At 42.1% G+C, this 19,179-nt stretch overlaps 1 protein-coding gene across 1 annotated transcript; it reads right to left on the reverse strand.

Moving 5' to 3' along the window:
• Window positions 1–851: 851 nt before the first annotated feature.
• Window positions 852–18,732, reverse strand: NRSN1 (neurensin 1). The gene is made up of 4 exons (XM_060307454.1): window positions 18,612–18,732; window positions 16,759–16,831; window positions 11,319–11,516; window positions 852–1,984 (listed from the first exon to the last, which is right to left on the reverse strand). Exons 3-4 carry the CDS (start codon window positions 11,505–11,507, stop codon window positions 1,586–1,588), a joined length of 588 nt encoding a protein of 195 aa, XP_060163437.1. The 5' UTR covers window positions 11,508–11,516; window positions 16,759–16,831; window positions 18,612–18,732; the 3' UTR covers window positions 852–1,585.
• Between the last annotated feature and the right edge of the window lie 447 nt (window positions 18,733–19,179).

Here is a 19,179-nt window from a genome sequence, read left to right on the forward strand (position 1 = left end):
AAGCCTCACGATGTTGCCTTGAACAGGTGCCTGGGGACTTGAATAAGGCTTCAAAGAACAAAAGTAAAATGGCATTGCCACAGGAAGGTAAGAACCTGAGGAAACTAGAACAGTTTCTCCTGAACCTAGCTAATGATCCATGTTAAGGATGCTAATTTGCCCCGTGTTTTATGCTGGACGATGCAAAACAAACCATGTGCACAAAAGCACTAATTGCTTCATTTATTCTTCCATTTTGCCAGGGGACCAGCAGAGCTCACTTAGCCTCAGAATGGAAAATTACATGTTGGAGAGAAAACAGCCACACCAAAGGAATGACAATGCAATTCGAGTTCTGCTTGTTCACATATTTTATTTATCCAGTGAAGGAAAGGAAAAAAAAAAAAAAGGCAGACTTTGAAGGTGTCACAGATTCTGAGAGGATACCAAGGTCATGTGTTCCATTTCCCTCAGGCTAGTTTAAGTCCACAGATTAAATAAAAGTGTAAAGGGATGAGATGAACATTTTACTGGAGAAGAAAATGTCTTCTCTGAGAAAGAAAACCCTCTTTAAGGTTAATATCTACTCAGGGGTTTCTTATTGGAGGATGGCTTACTTTTGTTTTTATAAAAATATGACTGCATTGTATAAACTGCTGGAGTTGGATATTTAGAAGTAGGTGGTATCGAGGCTGCTGATTTGGTGACTTTCTGGGAGTCCAGGTCTGGAAGAATCCCACTGTGGTGAGAGCCACAAGAACACTGTAAACATCCTTGGTCGTGGACACACAATGATGCACGGCAAAAACGGAATCTCAGACATCACAGACCAGGATGCCTGTTCTACAGGTGGGGAAACTGAGGCCTGGGAGGTTAAATGCTTTCCCCAAGATCACACAGCTAGTTAGTAATAGGAACTCAAATTTCTTGGCTTCTAATTCAGTGCTTTTGTACACTGCATAAATAGATTCTCCTAATATTAATTTATTTCCCAAGATTCTAAAGTTGGCAATTTGAGCTCTTTAAGTGGGAAAACACTACAGAAAACAGCAAAAGACTTATGGAGAATTCTGATACGTTTGTGTCTGATTTCAAGAACCTCATGTTAAGTTAGAGTTAAAAGACCAAAGTTTGGGTCAAAATCAGGGAACTTGATTTTTCTGTGAACACAGGACAATATCTTACATGTAGTGAGACAAGGAATGGAAGGCAGCACCACACAGGAAAGATTAGAAAAACCAATACTAGAAAGTAAAACGGACCACGTCAGCCATTGGTAGGCTGGTCTAAACTGTTCAGCGCTTTCCAAGAACACAGAAAATGACACAGAGTCACACTATATGAGAGGGGAGTTCCAGAGAGTTCCTGGTGGGCACCCAGCAACACCTTTTAAGCAGCCGGGTGCATGTGCCCAGGCTGACCCATGGCATCAACGGTTCCCAGGGCCACTGAACGGAATGAGTGTGAGCTCACACACCACACTGCCCACAGCCCAGCACAGCCTTGGGGCAGGTCAACACCAAATCTATATCATTTCCCAAACTGGTCTGCTCCCTTGTAACACTGGGCATAAATTACAGAGGGGAGGACCGGGCTGGAAAATGTTTCAGGTTGCCGCTATGGGCTGGACATTTTGAACCCTGGACAAAGTGACTGGTATCTTTGTTTCTCCCGGGCCTGGAGCTCTTGTAATGGGCTGGGTGTGGGCCTTGATGTCTGCGATTCGCTCTTTAAACTTTTGCTGAAGGAATTTCTCTTCTTTGGAGTAGCTTTTTGCGAACACTGACATCAGCAGGCACCCTGCCATGGACGTGCCCCCGATGCAGAAGAGCACGGCGCCCGCCAGCTTGCACATGTCAAGGGCTCCATTAAACTGGACAGCGTGTGGGTCCACCATCACGAAATTGGCCTCACCAAAGGCTTCGATTTTGGGGGGCACAAGAAAGCCCACTGCCAGGACAGTCAATCCGAGAATCACGAAGACTGTGCCCAAGATGAGTCCAACCTAGCGAAAGACACAGTGAAATAAGACAGAGTAAACCTGGTACTTCAGGTCTCCAGGGCAGGACTGGCCTTGTTTTCTGAGAGAAGAGACTTTCCCCAGTCACTTCTAATTTGTATGAGAAGCCTGCATAATTTTTGTAGTTAAAAAAGAAGGTGAAGGAGGACTTTTCTGATTTTGATGCCAACCAGGAACTGCAGCACTGCCTTGATTTTTCCTTTGAGCTTCCTGTTTGTCCAATGCTTTGCAATCAACAGCGCCCCCTTTGGTTTACTTTGTCTTGTTCGGTCTTGAGCAAGAGAAAAGCAGCCCGGATACCCAGGAGCTGGCCTTACTCTATCCACTAGGCTTTGATGTTCTTAGAAGCTGGCCTGGGGCCCCCACTGATACCATGTTGTTTTGTGGGCACAGTCAATCTTGCAGAACCTCAACATCAGACAGGCTCATTCTGCACCCATGATGAAGTGTGACAAACCAAGGCCACTTCATAATTTTGTCTAAGCGCAGACAAAAACAAGGTCATTGTGCAAACCACAAGATTCTGCACACCTCCCACCCCACCCAATATAAATGACTGCTGCTTCTTTACAGTTACAGTCTTAGTCTCACTCTAGTCCGCCCTCCGTATAGATAGGATTTATTAAGATACCCAATCATAGGATCATTCCTGATAATCCAGAGTGAACTCTGGCTCCTGTAGACTTCCCAAACCCCTGCAATCCCAAGTCACCCAACTAAAGCCCACATCCTATAATACATCCTTTCTTACACTCTCTTACTGAAATGCCCAGGAGCCCCTATGGTGTCATTCTGTCTCACTGTGATGAGTAATATACTCAGCTTGTTCAACATAGAGGTGATTTCGGCAGGTGGCCATCGACAGGCTGTGTAACTACTCACCCCTTCCCCAAGCAAGTGAAGAAGGAACCATCATTACCAGTTTATAGGCAAGGAAATGTAGCCTCGTGGAGGGTAGGTCACTGCCCCAAAGATAGACAACTGGCAAGTAGCAGAGGATGGGCTAGAAGCCACAGATCTGACCTCCAGGCCAGTGCTCTTTCTCTTCTAACATGTAGCTGTTTGGGCTTTACTTGTGCAGATGTTGAGAAATGTTAAGAGCAGCAGATGGAGATGAAACTGCATTAGCTCAAGTTCTAATAAAATGTAACCCACTGAAAATGGAAAGTAATATACCATTTGGCAGTTTAAGCTCGGAGGTTTGGAATTAACAGACTCAGCCTTGGATTCTAGCACTGCCAACTAGTACTTGAATCATACAAGGAAAGTTACTTAAATACTCTCGTTAATTTTCCCATTTATAAAATGATAAATGATAACAGTACCTACCTCATAAAGCTGTGAGGACAAAACGAGAGCACTCAGCCCTGTGCCTGCCTAAGTCATACATTTTAATAAGTAGATATTATTATTATTATTTGGAAATGTGCCTCTTGTAAAATTATGCTGCATTGGCAAGAGCATTGCAACAGTCACTCAGTACTTGGAATAAAGAACAGCTAATACAGCTTATTTTTTAAACACATTTTTCATTTCCTCCTGTTCCTAATTGCTTTTAGTTAAAATAACAAGGTTGGAAAAATAACCAAATGTATAACACCATTTAATCTTGAACATCTAAAGTATATTTATCTATTTATTTACTATGTTTCAGGGTAATACACTTTATTAGATACTTCTTTAGTAGAGAGTTTGGATAATAGAAAACATTTGCAAATCCATCACTCTAACAAAGGGGGGGAGAGAGCTCATATTATTGAGCATCGATTATGACCTAGGCACTGTGCTTTCCACTTAATCCTCACCAGCATCTTATGAGATGTAGATATTTTTATCCCCATTTCACCTATAAGAAACTGAGGTTTATTGGATTGAAGAAACATAGTTCAAAGTCCACTCTTTAAGCACGTGGTCTCTAACCCAGGTCTGCATGACTTCTAAGCCCCACTCCCCACTTTCATTCTCCCATGATACTTCACCGATTACTATTTTGTACATTACCTCTATAATTTAAAAAAAATTACAATAAAGTTTTAGTCACCATATACGAACAAATTTCCATTATGTAATAGTGTAAAGAAACTGAAAAACCAACAAAAAGAGTCAGTATAATGTATTCTGGAAAAAAAAAACTATTGTACATAAGATATAAGTACTGCAGAAAAAAATTGGGTCGTAAAATCACACTTTGGATGGCTTTCTACATTTTTTGAAGAATGGTGTCAAATTCACCTTCAAAGACTAACCGTTATAATATTTAAAAGATGACTCACGTTGGAATATTCTGAATGCACAAACTAAATTAACTTAAATATCCATGGTGACATGCTTCGTATGTCACTAAATTACCTCCCTCCTCAAGAACTGGTACAGATTCTCAAAAATTGAGGGCAGCAAAAATGTATCCATCTTCGGTTCTAAGGTTCTTAAGAGCAAGGGAGGCCAGGGTGCTCCATCTTCTATTTCTGTCTTTCTCTCCGCAGCAGTCAGTCCAGCCTGTGTCCAATATATATTCCTGACTGACTCACTTAAACCACCAGACTGCTGAATCCGGAGCCAGGTGATTGATTCTCAGAGCAGTCTGTTCCTCAGTTGAGCAGTGCTTTATAGATTAAAATCCACTCTTGGAATATCACTCAGAAGCTAAAAGGCAAACCCTGCCTTGCAGATGGCAGAACTCCTGCTCATTTCAAGAACTGGAAAGTGGCTGGCCTCCCCAAGCCTTCTCCCTATTCCCTGTTAAATCAGAGGATCAGAGAGAGGCCCGCCATCTGTGGAGGGGAGCATGACGTAATGAATAGTATGTAATGCCCAGGATTCTGAGGGTGCCATCAATGCAAGTCTAATGAGGATCTCCAAAAGATGTGCCCAGAGAGGGACTCCAAACCTGTTCAAACATGTCAGGGAGAGCGTGGGATGGTAGGCATGAAGGGAAAATGCTGGGAATACTTCCCTGAGTGTAGTAGTGGTGAGGAGGGATGCTGGGATATATCAGCTTAATCCTGGTACCATCTTGGAGTACTGAATGGAATAAAAATTTTGGGAGTGATGCCATATGGTATCATAAACTTTGGACACAGCTCTAAGTTGAAGTGGTCCCAGGTCTAAGAGAAAAGGGGTTCTATTAAATAGAGTTTAAGAAATGCAACACAGAGGTTTTTTTAAAAGGTTCTAAGAGAGCAAACCAGCTCTGTTTGGAGCCATGCAAAGAGTTGCAATGCTGCTGGGTGAGGGGCTTCCCAGAGTAGCCTGGTGGTGTGGGATGTTAGATCAGCACCAATAGGGAGAGAGAAGGGCCTCTCCAGGTGATGAAAAGCAAACTTTAAAGAGAGCAGCAAGAGCAGTTTTTGTGCTGTGACTTCTGATGACTCTCTTGACTGTGCGAAGGATGGGTGAAAACCCAGTCCCTGCTGTTGGAAAGGGGGATTGGACAGAGGGGAGAGCTTGGATTCCAGAAATTCTGCTTCTGGGGCCCACAAGCCAGAAGCTGCTGTTTTTTGACCAGCATCCCCTTCGTGGTCTGTCTGTGAGCTGATGAGATCTGAAAATGCAGTTCACTCCAATAAGCGGAGCTGGCAGCAGGAGCAACACAGCTGTTCTGGCAGAGAGGAGGCGGTAATGACTGGTGGAGGCAAGAACCAGCATGGCAGGGAAGAGCGGCGTGTGGGGGGAGATTGCTGGATGGAGCTAAATGGGAAAGAAGCCTTCTGGGTTAGAGGTAAAATTCAGAGGAAGTGCAGCAAGAGTGAAGACTGGCTTTTCTTCTTCTGCATCAGCCCTGAGGGCTGCTACCCACCGCTCCTTAGCAGGACCTGAGCTCGGAGTGCTGTCACCTGCCAGAGTGATGGCAGATTCTAACTCATCTGTCCTGACCCTCTTGCCTGACCTGCTTGTAGGGACACTGAGCTTTGCAAAGCAGTGACCAGTGCCGGGCTGGGATCAGGTCCTTCCACATATGCGTCACCTGGTACAGTCTCCACAGCCCTCCTTCACCTGGGTAGCAGGATCCTGCATTGGCTCCGCTGCCTTACAGAGGCTCTGTCCCTCCAGCCTGTCAGCACATTCAATCACTTCCATCTTCAAAACCTATTCTAGAGCCCTGTGTCCTCCACTAGCTACTGCTTGAACTCATTCCTACCCTTGGTAGCCAAGCCTAGTCCTCCACCATTTCACTGAAGCCCCTCTCTCTGAGGTCACTGATGACTTCCTAATTGTCAAATCCAATTTTTCTTTTCTTCATTTGCATATTCTGCAGTCATTGATTTTAAGTACTTAGGCTTTCTTAAAACTCTCACCAATGATTATCGCTGACACAACTCTCTTCCACTTCTGTCTTTACCAACTCACTCTTAACCTGCTTTGCCAGACACTCTTAAATTATTGGTGTCCCCCAGGGTTCCAGCCCTGACTCACATCTCTTACTCAATATGTTCTCTCTATGGTTTAATTTGTGGCCGCAGTTTCAACTCGCATCTATACACCAGTGACTTCCAAATGTCCAGCTCCAGCCTAGATTTCTCTCCTGGGCTGTAGCCCCACATTTATGACAGCCAATGGGAGGATCTACACAAAAGTGTCCCAAAGGCTCTGCAAAACCCAAATATTCAAAATGGTGTTCCTTTCTTCTTTCCTTCCCAGTTTTTCTGCATTCCTGCCACCTGCCCATTCACTGAGTCCTTCCTCACATTCGTAGTCAATGGATAATTAAATCTTATTGATTCTATCTCAGAATTCTCTTGAATCTTGTCTCTCCATCACTACAGCTACTCTAATGGTAACAGAGCATTATTAACTCTTGGCCAGATCATTGCAACAGCATTCTGATGGTCTCCATGGCTAGTCTCATCCTTTGTCCATTTTTCAAGTGTCATCTGAGAAATTTTTTTTTTTTTAATAATACCACATGGTTTCTCCTCTTAAGGGACTTCCTTATTCATTTCTAGAATAAAACCATCTCCTTAATATCTAGCAAGACTCTGAAGAGAAATCCAAGATGTAAGTTTAAACTCTGACTTAGCTTAAGGGGGAAACTGGAGAGATTGGGACAGGTAGGAGGAGGGTCTTGAGAGAAAAGAGAGGTACCAGCATCATTTTCACTTTTAGTAAGTCTGTGGAGGAAGCGGTCTTGCCTTGTACCTGCCCGTTGCTATTTAACACCCTTTGGGAGATTTCTGATATTGGTTGAGGGAAAGGTAAGGAGGAGGATAACCCTGGGGTGAGGAAAGAACGACTGGGGTAAGAAGACTGCTCCCATTAGTTCATACCTGCAGTACTTCAGCTGTCTGCTGCACCATCAAGTAGCAGCAGTCTTAGTCAAGGTCAAGTGCAAGGGTGAGAAAGAAAAACTCCACCACAGCCTGTTAGGCCCTTGGGCAGAGGCAGTGGGTGGCAGGGGGTAGGTGGGACTGTGTCACATAGATTTTTGCAGATGGCAGCAGTTGCAGGTAAATTAGCAGTGGCGGAGGCCACCATGCAGTAATCCAGAAGCCGTGAGGCACAGAGAATGTGTATAATACTGTATATGTGTGTGTGTGTGTGTGTGTGTGTGTGTGTGTGTGTGTGTGTGTGTGTGTGTAGGGGCTGTTTACACCTGATTGTGAGACAACCTTCCCAAGAAAGCCTAGCTTTATTATCTTACCTACTCACTGTACTCAGTCAAGCAGGAAGGTTCTGGAGAAATTTCTACCTCACAGCCTTGCTGAGTCTCTGTGATCTGGCTCTTGTATACATTACCGTGTTCATCTCTTGGCCTTTGTCCTCCACGCCTAACTCTTACCCCAGCCACAGTGAACTGTTGGCATCTCCTGAGCATGCCATCTTCTCTCATGACGCAGCTTCTGCGATGCTCTTCTTTCTATAGTGCTTTTCTGTGCCTGTGAACTCTTCTGTGGAGTCACTTCCTCCGCAGGCTGCATCAGATCTGTCCAGTAAGTACTGCAACAACTGGCATGGTGGATTGTAACAATCTCTGTACACATCTACCTTCCTTATTTGACTGTGAACTCCGTCAGGTGAAGAACAGTGTTGTGTTCACAACTGAATCCCGGAGCCCACCACAGAAGTTTGTGCACAGTGGACATATAAACATGTGTAGAAAGAACAGCATTGTGAGAGCGAGGTTGCATCGGTCCATGTGGTAGAGCAAAGTTTCTGGCCCAGGCCCATTTGATTCCAATCCCTGTTCTCATTAAGCCCCTCCTTGCTGCCCACCGCTAAGGAGCTGGGTCACCAGCAGAGTCCTCCTGAGGCTCTGTGAGCGTGGCCCACAGTGAGAGACCCACGTGGCCTCAGCAATGCTATAGTGGAAGAGAGGGAAGGGGGAGCCCACATCTTGAACCACTTACAAGATGCAGATTGAAATGAAAGAAAAAACATAAGAAAAGTATCATAATAGAAACACGTGCATAATCAGTGCTTCTCTCTGTGTTGATTCAAAGCACTTCATACGCTCGCTGGCATGAGTTCCCTTATATTCCCTAGGAGGAAACCCAAGAATGGTTGGTTTATTCCCTTGGTAGGGGTGAGGTCTCTAAGACAGTGAATTCTTTGGTTTTTCAAGTTGACTGTAGGCTTCTGAGTGCCCAGTCTAGTGTTTTATGGTTAGGATGTAAGTCTAAGATTTGGATTTTGCTGGAATATAATCTCTGTGAGGCCATGGACTTTTGCCTGGTTTTATTCTCTGAAGTAGGTCCAGCACAACAGGGAACAAATACTTTTGGATCTTGTTTGCGTTAAACAGAAGAGAGAAAATACTGAAATCTAAATTCTAGGCTTGGTAATTTACTGAGAGTTCTTTATTGTAAATCCATACCCATGTATTATTTGATGGAGTTATAGCTTCACAACTCGTATCACTACTAGTGCTTTGGAACCACTAGCATTTGCAGTATTCTGTATGTCAGTGGCATTTTAGGCTCTTGGCACAATAGACCTGTGAGGCAAATATTTGTTTTTTTGACATATAGAGAAGCAACCACCCACTTGCCTGGGTAAATACAAGATGTGCCAAGCTTGGCTATGTATTTCATTGGTCCAGGCCAGTACGGAGTCATCAGAGGTGACACTTGTACAGAATAAGAAGGCTGGCTTGACCAATTCTAATACAGAGTGCCTGACACTAGTAAGATTTTGAATCAACACAGGTCTTGGGTAATCCATAGTAATAATCACATTACCAATATTTTATTTATTAACTAGATTTCCAGTTTTATTTCTATTTCAGAACTCAGTGTTCCATATGACATCTGGTACTAGGAGCGAATATATTAAGTGCTTATTGAGTGCCTACCAGACATTGTTCTAAGCTCTTTGCATCTATTATCTTATTTAATTCTCACAACTTATGTGGTAGGTACTATAAGTATCACCATTAGAGGCTCATTTAAGGTCAATTAAATTACCCAAAGTTACAGAGCTGAGATTTGAACCCATGTAATCTGAGGCCAGAGTCCGTGCTCATAATCATCACTATGTTACACTGCCTCTTGTTAAACTCTATTGCCAGTACATTGTAAATTTATGTCGGTATCAATGTCAAAGTTTCTGGGATCTTTCGGGAGAAAGTTGGGGATGATCAGAAACCTCCAAAACACAGAATATTAGACCTGGAGGGAATCCGAGGCATCATCTAAAGCTGTGCCTTCTCAGTAGCCCTTCCTACGTCCTTGTCCTTTTTTTGATTTCTAAATGTTGGAACATTCGATGCCTTCTTCTCTCTTATGTCTATACTCTCTTCCTAGGTGATCTTGTCTAGTCTGGTACCTTATATACACTGTATGTATCAGCGACTCCCAATTCATGAGCTGAAGTATATTTAAATTGCTACTAGAGATCTCCACTTGCATGTTTAATAGGCACCTCCAATGTAGCAATGCCAAAATCAAACTCTTGACTCCCCACCCATCCCACTGCTCTCCTGGTGTTCTCCATCCCAGTGAATTATAACATCATCCACTAAAGAGCTCAGGCTGCGAGTCTAAGTCATGCTTGACTCTTCTTTCTTTCGTTTCTAATATGCCAACATGTCCTGACAGCTTGCCCTTCAAACTTTATGCTAAATCTGACTACTTCTTGCCATCTCCATTAACACCACCGTAATCTAAGCCACTATTATTCTTGCCTGGATACTTTAACAGCCTCTTAAATAATCTAGCTGCTTCTATCCTTGCCTTCCTATAATTTATTTTCTGTACTGTAGCCAGAATGATCTTGTTAAAATACTGGTCGGGTCATGTCACTCATCTGCTTGAAATGTTCAGGTGGCTTCCCATGGATCTCAAGGTAAAAGCCAAAGTCCTCACTGTCACCTACAAGGCTCCACACACATCATCTGTGTCCTGTTATTTTTCTGAATCCATCACCTGTTCTTTCCCCTCTCTCATTCCTCTCCAACCAGATTGGATCTCTTGCTATTTTTCAAACACACCAGTGTTCCCATTTCAGAGCTTTTGGACTTGCTATTTTCCCAGCCTACAGTGACCTTCAGCCAGGTAATTTTATGGTTTACTCCCTGGTATTTGCTCAAAGGTCATCTCCTCTGACAGGCTTTCTGTGATCAGCACAACTAAATACCAGTTCTCCATCCTTCCCTATCCTCTTATTCTGATTTATTTCTCTTCATAGCACTTGCCACTACCATTCTGTTGTGTGGTTTATTTGTTTATGGTCTGTTTCCCACGATAGATTGTAAGTTCCTTGAGGGCAAGGGACTTTTTCTTCTCCCATTTACCACTTTAATTTCTGGTACTTTGCAACTTCTTGGCACAGAGTAGGTGCTCACTAATTATATGCTGAATGACTGAACTTATTGTCTAGTGAGGCTCCTTCCACTTGAGGAAGCTGAAGCTCATAAAGCCTCATGACCACATATCCAGGAGAGGCAGAGCTGGCAGACTGACCACTGTATTATGTCTCAGTATTAACTCTCTCTAGTATCCAACTGTTTCTTCTAATAATTATTGTAATTTGTCAAATGATACTTACCAAACCTTAAGGGAGGCTGAAAGCATGTTTTGCCTTTGGATGGCTGTCATAGTTGGTGAATTTAGTGGCATGTTAATAACAATAGCAAAAATAATAATTAATGATGGCAATTATATCTATTTATGTTTAACCTGCAAATCAACAATTGTGCTGTGTGTAGAGGCTTTCTTCAGCCCAAGGGTTATAGTCTCCTTTCCTAAGGAAGAAAACTGAACTTAGCGACACTGAGAGGGATCCACACACAGAGTCCCAGACTTCTCAGTTCTCTATAGCTGAGTTATTTCCCGTATCAAATGACTTCTCCACTTCCTGAGTTAAACACATGCTCTTTACTTACCTTCCAGAATACTGAGCTCCACCTGTTAGGTGATCTCTGGATCTGGAAATCATCCTCATACTCCCAGATCGAGGTGGTACAGTCCTCATAAAACTGGTGCAGGTAGGACCGGACTCCATAGCGCTGGTACCCGCCCTCGGTAGCAGCCTGTGCCTGCTTGGACCCACAAACGTTGCTGCAAGAACTCATCCTTCCCAGCTGGAATGACAGCACCCACAGGCATCAACCACATGAGCTCTGGCCTCAGGATCAAAAGGCAAATTAAAGGTAAGAACCAGGCTGAATAATGTCAGCCTGTTTGAACAATGCTCTTTTCTGGCAAGAAAAGACATGTTTAAAGACCTGCCTTTTTAACCCAAGCCGCTCTTCTCTACTGAGAAGAAGCAAAATTATCCCAAACACTCAATGTCTAGAACTGGTTCTCCATAAATGAAACAAGACATAACAGCACAGCTCACTTAGATGATGCAAAAATTTAAGCAGGAAGCACATGAGAAATGGCAACAAAGAAGCTGAGATTTTCAGTGTCTTGTCAAGAAATCTTTAATCTCTTAGAATCTAGTAGTCTTTACACTTCCATGTTAAAGGATTAGGAAGGCACTCTCACTTGGTACAGATGGAATTTGTCCTGGACTGTCCTCTTCAATGCTTAACCATGTTCCCTTGTGGAAACTACATGGTGTTACGTAGCTATTTGAAATTTTGCCTTAGGATCTCATGTATCTTGCTCTAACAATTGTCAAGTTGTACAGAAGCTTTATTAAAAAGTTGCTTCATGGTTTATCACAAATGGCTTGGCCAATAATTGATACCTCACTGACTCTAACTCCAGATATTTCAGGCATTATTTGTGGATACATCTGTCCACGTGGGATGCTAGAGCATAATGCAGAAGGTAGACCTGCCTTTTACTATTTCCCATTAAGTGTCTACTATAAATAAAAAATTCAGAGAATTGTTTAATGACACTAAGCTCTGGGTGGGTTGTTTGGGACTCTGCCTTCTTCAGATGGAAATTTCAACTTGATCTGATCTAATTTGACCTTAGAGGCATGTGGTTAATAATTCATGGTAAAAAAAAAGGAATTACTGAAGGACAGAAATTTTGGTGAGTAAGAGAATTCTCAGTTATTCTGTTTGTTCTTTGGTTTTTTGATCTCCATATAAGCAGATAAATAGGTAGCTAGAAATATGAAATACTTTTTTAGATTGTTCAGTTATCCTCTAGATGGTTTTCCCTGTGTGGACATAGTTTTAAACTCTAGACAGTTTTCCCTGTCTCAACATGACAAAGCAAGGAACGATATAGAAGGAGGATAATTTTCTCACTGACCCAGGTTCTCAGGACCTGTGCTATAATCCAGGCAATAAGAAGACATATTAAATGTTTTCAATTACTTGCCAAGAAACCAAGTAGTAATGTTTACCTACAAGAAAAACTTAATCTAAAATTCTAGCAGGTGTTCCTGTGTGGCCACTTAATTTGGTTGTATAGAATCATGGGGCTAAAGTCAAAGTTGAACCCAGGGACTCACTGTCCCATGGCCACAAAGTGAACCCTTAAGAATATCTTGTAAATGTGTGCCCTCAGCCACAAGTGGGTTTTGGTTAGAACATGTGGTCAAATTCAGGAAAATGTGGCCCTGACCTTAGAAAAATGATGCAAACAGGTATAACTGATGGTGACTGATAACCTCATCTTTTAAAGTGTTGGTCAATGTTACATTTAGTGCCTACCTCCTAGTGACTTCTTCCTGTCTCAGGTCCAGCTACCATCTAAAGAAATCACCCAGGAGGAGAGATCAGGAAAGGAAATTTATTTTTGTTTTTTTGCTTTTTAACATTTCAGAAGGATATTATTTCATAAAAAAATCAAGATTTCAGAAGGGACTTTGCCTGATTAGAGCTGCAATGTCTGATGGACCAAATTCTTTTGTTAACCTAGTTTTCATATTTTAAATGCTAGGATGATCTCTTCAGTACCTTTTATTTAATGCTTACACAAAGAAGATGATTAATAAGGGGCCATTACTAGTGATATCCAAGTAGAATAATTTTAAAGGCACTTTCTTTTAAGACATTCTAATAAACTTTCAGTCAAGGGGAAATGGGATTAGTATTACTAAGTCTGCTTTGTCACTGAAGAAACTGAGGCAAAGAAAAATAATCTGCTACAGTTTATATCATGAGTCAGGGAGCAGATGAAAGATGACAATACAGTAAACAGGAGTATAGATTGAATCATATATTTGCATAATCAGAACCAACTCATACAAATATATATGTTCAGGTTTTCAATAAAGCATTGGAGACTTTAACATGAAAAAAGGACAAAAATAGATATGATAGGAATAAAAACAATCCCTCATAGCAACAGTAAGAGTTATCTTCCTTAGATGCTAAAATCATTCTTTCTCAGGATTTAGCTTTGGTGCAGAGCAGGACCTTGTGACATATTGTAGTCATTCCCTGCACTGCTTGTTTCCAGCACACTAGGTTAAATGTTTCTGCTTTATAGGATGAGACTCAGTAGTCCAACTTGGTTAAACACAATATAGGTAAAATCATAAAAGAGATAGAAAATGTCATAAAACAAATGCTTTTGAGCCTGAGTGATAGATGGCTCTACTCTAAGTCAGAATGGATTTTTAGTGATGTTAGATACATTCCAGAAGAGAAATCCCAACAAATCTTATTCTCCCCTCCAGGCGTACAAAGTACAAGAACACGGCCTGCGCTGTGATAACCACACCGAGCAGAGAATGGGCTCTAATGCTAGTTCTTGATCTGCAGCTTACTGGTTTTGACATCTCAGGTAAGCTCAGTAACCTCTCTGGGCTATGGTTGCATCATCCTTAAAATAAGATGGCTGGACCAGATAACCTCTAATTCCTTCTAGACATAGATTTTTCAAGAGTCTTTGGCCATGAATTTACAGAATGAGTCGATTATTTTTGTTTGATAAACAACTGGGTTTAGGGATTTCCCATCTCCTCCCATGCTCTCCATGATTGATTGTCAGATTGCTTTATTATAGTGTGCATGAAGCTTTAGTTTAAAAGAGTATATAAGCTACTAGTTAGGTTAGTTACTTGGTATTCAGTAGACTGAATGGTTGTGTATTGTTTATTTGTTCAATAAGTTATTTTAGTATAGTGTATGTTGCCTAAAATAGTAGTCCCTGGGGGGTCTTAGAGGTTTCATACCTCTTTCCAAACATATAATTTGTTGGAATTCACTGTTAGAGGAGACGGATCACTTGGTAGAACATGTATTTTAAAATATAACATTTTAGAGTAGAAATTTTGCACTTGCAAAAACTCAAGAGAGTTACATTCCTCATAGGTAACTTTTTGTCCCAATATAGAAAATGTTACAGTTATTTGGAATCTACCTGGTTGATATACATGAGGTCATTTAATAAAGTCACTTTAAAAGCTGGGCAATGAGTATATGATACACCAGGGTTGAGAAGAAAGGGAAGTTATGTGCAAAGGCGTTTCAGCTTGCCTCAGCATTTATTTAATGAGTAAGGTTTTATGAGAATTGCGGTGTTTGTGTTTCAATAGGTGTAGTAGTGGCAGCAAAAACAGTAATGTTAAATCTATGGCTGCTGTTAGTGATGGATCCTGAAGGGGCTCCTTTCTTGAGAGAAAGACTTAACATCCTAGGAAGTACATGCATAGGGGGAGGTGAGTGAAAATATTCTCCAGTATAGTATTTAAATGAGTCCTTGTGAGTTTTCATTTTATAAACACTCTGGTGGAGCCTGTTGCATCTTCACTGCCAGCATGGCCATCGTGATGGAGCACAAGCAGCATAAGTGTCTGGTTACTTGGTCATCTATGAAGGGGGAATTGTTTTCATTTTTCCTGAACGACCTTATGGGTGCTGATAAGTGAGGATCCATCCATGGTTTTCTTCTTTTTATTATTTGTTTATGGTATCTATCTCAACCTCATGCACAGTTATACATTAAATGGATATTCAAACCCCCAAACTCTTCTGAGAGGCTTTCTACAATGAGCATAATCAATATCAGCCCTCTATTACTCTCTATCCCCTTGTCTAGATTTGTTCCCCTTCATAGAACTTGTTATTACCTGATCCTCTGTTATGTGGTTTATTTGATGGTCTGATAGAACTTGTACATGATAAACTGTAAACTTCACCAGGGCAAGGACATTTTCTGTCCTGTTTACCACTTTGAAATTTCTTGGCACAGAGTTCCAGATGGGTTGGTGTGGATGATGGCCTGAGTGGTCCTTGATTTTTCATTCCTCCCTTCCTTCGGTGTTTTTAAACCACTGGTTATATGCCAGATTACGTGAGACGGTGCTTACAAAGATGAGTGGGACACACATTTTGCTCTCAGTTGACTCGGGTTAGAAGAAGAAACACTTCTGAAGCAGTAAGTGCAACAAAATGGGCACCAAAACGAGGTATTTGCAGCAGGGAGAAGTATAAATGCTGAGAATCCCTCGAATGATTATTCAGCAAACAAACTCATGTGTGTGTTACCATGATCTATATGTGTACTACTACACTAAAGTATCAGTTTGTTGGAAATTTGAATTTCAGTCTAATAGAAGCAGTTACTCTTTATTTTACTTGAAAAATGTTCATAGCCATGGAAATAGAAATAAGGCTTTATGCCTCATGAAACCTTAAGAATACCAGAGATTTTATGGTATTTGTCTTCATGGTCTCCTTGAGAGAAGAGAGGCAGAAAACTGAGGCACAAAAAGGATGAGTGTTTTCCCATGGCTCTATGTGTGAGTCAGTTGTGAAGCCAGGCACAGGCCCTGTTCTATTTATTCTCTCTGAAAGATCACTCAAGTTTTTATACTGCGCTTTTCTCTCCCATAAAATCATTCTGAGATAATGAGAGTGAAGTTCCCATTAGAGACACTTTTCCACAAGGCCAGTGCTGCAAGGTATAGGCGCATAGCTGATTTAGACCATTTATCCAACACTACACCAAAAGGTCAATTCGCTTAAAAGAATCAGTTAGACTCAAGAGTGGATGCAGGAAGGCATGAAAGCCTGCTAACAGCTTTTTCATATTTAAATCAGGCATTCGGGAATTATATAAGCATAACCTTAAAACCTGAAAATGTATTTTTACCAATGAACCATTTCAGAGATATTTTATTGTCCTGGAATAGTGGTAGAGATTGTGGCTCTGCACTGTGAATTTTTATTTCCTCTAAGTCAGTGGCTATGCAGCCACTTTTATAATTTTTAAAAAAGGGGGTAATGATACGCAGTTATCTTATTACTTTGCCCCTTTGAGATGTACTTTTAAGTAAGGTAAAATAAAGTCCAAAACTGCAATGAGAAGAGAAACAGAACCCATATTCTCTTTAAACCTCTTCTTTATCGATGTGCAGACCAGAAGGTGCTTATGAATTTACATGTGACAAGGTTTGAGTCTTACCTTTGAAATCCTCCTCTTCCTCTTCTTGTTGTTTACTCTTTGACCTTTCCTTTTAATGGCTCATTCTTCAAACCTATTTAAGAACAAAAATCTCTGCAGAATGTGATCCAGATAAAAGTCTAAACTTCATAAGTCATTTTTATAACTTGTAAAGAATCATTTAATATTGACAAAAACATTGACAAAGGACTTCCTGTTCAAGAGCAAAGATAGTTTTTTCTTTTTTACAAAAGTATAACATATTTTATAACTTTTTAATGGGCTCTCATGAGAGTTTATAGAGTCAATGAAACAATATAAATGAAAAGGGCTATGTAAACTATAACACATTATACAAATATATTCTTATTTTGATATAATTCTATTCCATGTAGTCAATAATACCAACTAGACTGACCAATTTGTGTTTTACAAATTGTAAAGAAAAAGATGACTTGCTTCCCAGATACTCCAGACTTGATCTCTTTGGTGCCTATCCCATTATAGTGTAAAATAAATTAATCTTATAGCTATTGTATTTTATGATCCATTTACATGCATTTTAGACTTACTAAGGCTCTTTGGATGATTTACTCATTAGGTTGATTTTTACTCCTATATCCATTTTCTTCCTATCACGATCATGTTACTTTCCATCTGCCTAAGAAAAGCAGGTGCCCATGCAAGATTTAATTAAAAAGCCATTGCCAGCTATAGAGCTATTGGTTTCCTACATTACTGTAGTCATGTGAAATAAAATAACTCGGGCTGTATTTTTCAAGAGGCATTAAGAATTCTTTCTGATGAACAGTTCCCCATCCATATGCAGGAGAATCTCAAAGACTTGAGGGGTGTACGCCTAGTTGAGCCCTGAAAAACTGTTTTCAGTATTTTCCAGGTTCAGTCTGTATGTACCATGGCCAAGCCAGCCTTCTTCAAGACTCATTAATTTGTCCTGAAATTTTATTTTGTGGGTGGTATGTGAGCAGATTTGGACAAAGAAGCAAATTATATTAGGATTCTGGGTCTGGATAAGTAAAAGAAAACAAGTCTGTCTGTCTGTCTCTCATCTGTGCCTGTCTCTCTCATTAAATGTCCCTTCTTTTTATCTGTCGCCTTCCCCCTTTTCTTTGAGGGAATTGACTCTACACATGCCCTTCACTAAAGGCTGGCTTGGTCTGGAGCCAAAGGAGCTCTTCAAGGTGCTGAAAACATTTCTGCTACAGAGCCAGGAACCAATTAAGTATACATAAGCTGTTCAACTCCAGCTCTGTTTTCTTTGAGGTCATCAGCTTTGGTAGGACCCCCACCCAAGCCTCCTTTCTAACAACACGAAGAAGTAGGTGCTGAGATCATATCAAAAACTCAGACGTCTTTAGATACGGCAGAGGAGTGGGAAAGGCAAGGAGGGGGTAAATTCAGCCTGGAAAAGAAATCAAATCAGTTTTGCAAACTCCAAATACATACATTTTTACTCTTATCTAATATTACAACTTTTCTTGTCTCACAGGAAAGAAACTCCTGAGTTTTCCCTGTATACCTCCCAAATTCTTACATAACACAAACCACAAACCGCCAAAGCATGGAGTTAGCTACTCCTAATTTGTACGTGTTCGTGGATTTTAATACGCATGGGTTTTGTAGAGATTTGTGTCCATATAATCGTGAACGAGTTAGGGGTGGTGTGTGTGTGTGTGTGTGTGTGTGTGTGTGTGTGTGACTGAGAGAGAGAGAGAGACAGACAGAGAGAGAGAGAGAGAGACAGAGAAAATATGAATATTTGTGCGTGTGGAGAGAGGAAGGAAAGAAAAAGGAGCGGGAGAAGGACACATCGAGCCTAGAAAACCTCACCCCTGGGCTCCGCAAGGCTTTACCTGCCGCCTGCGATCCCCTGACCCGTGGAGCAAATGCAGCCAGCTAGCCGCAGATCTCTCGCTGGGGTCCCATCGCCGCCACCGCCGCCGCCGCCGCCGCCGCCGCCGCCGCCGCCGCCGCCGCCGCCGCCGCCGCCGCCGCCGCCGCCGCTGCTGCCGCTGCTGCTCCAGCCTAGCTGAGCTCAACCTGCGCGTGATTGACAGCTGGGCGTCCCGCGTGCCCGCGCATCCGAGGCCCGCGCAGCCGCCGCCGCCGAAGGGGCCGGGTCGGCGCTGTGCGGACGTGAGGCGAGTGGGTGGGGCCCGGATTGGCCAGTCCCGCTTCCGGCGCCCCGAGTCTGGTGGTCCGCACAGGAGGGTGGCCGGCCTTCTGGGAGGCTGGTTACTTTGCTCTTCGGAAGCTCCACGGGGACGGGCATCTTCTCTGCCTTCTGCCATGTCCAGTTTTCTTCTGCCCAGCACAGTATCTGGCCGTAGCGGCCTCCATACACGTATTTTTTAGATGGATGGAGAAGGCAGACGGACCTGCTGTTTCTTCCACACCCCTCACCCCGGCCCCCCATTTGTA

Source organism: Globicephala melas, chromosome 11, assembly GCF_963455315.2.
Source record: "Globicephala melas chromosome 11, mGloMel1.2, whole genome shotgun sequence".
Lineage (NCBI taxonomy): Eukaryota > Metazoa > Chordata > Mammalia > Artiodactyla > Delphinidae > Globicephala > Globicephala melas.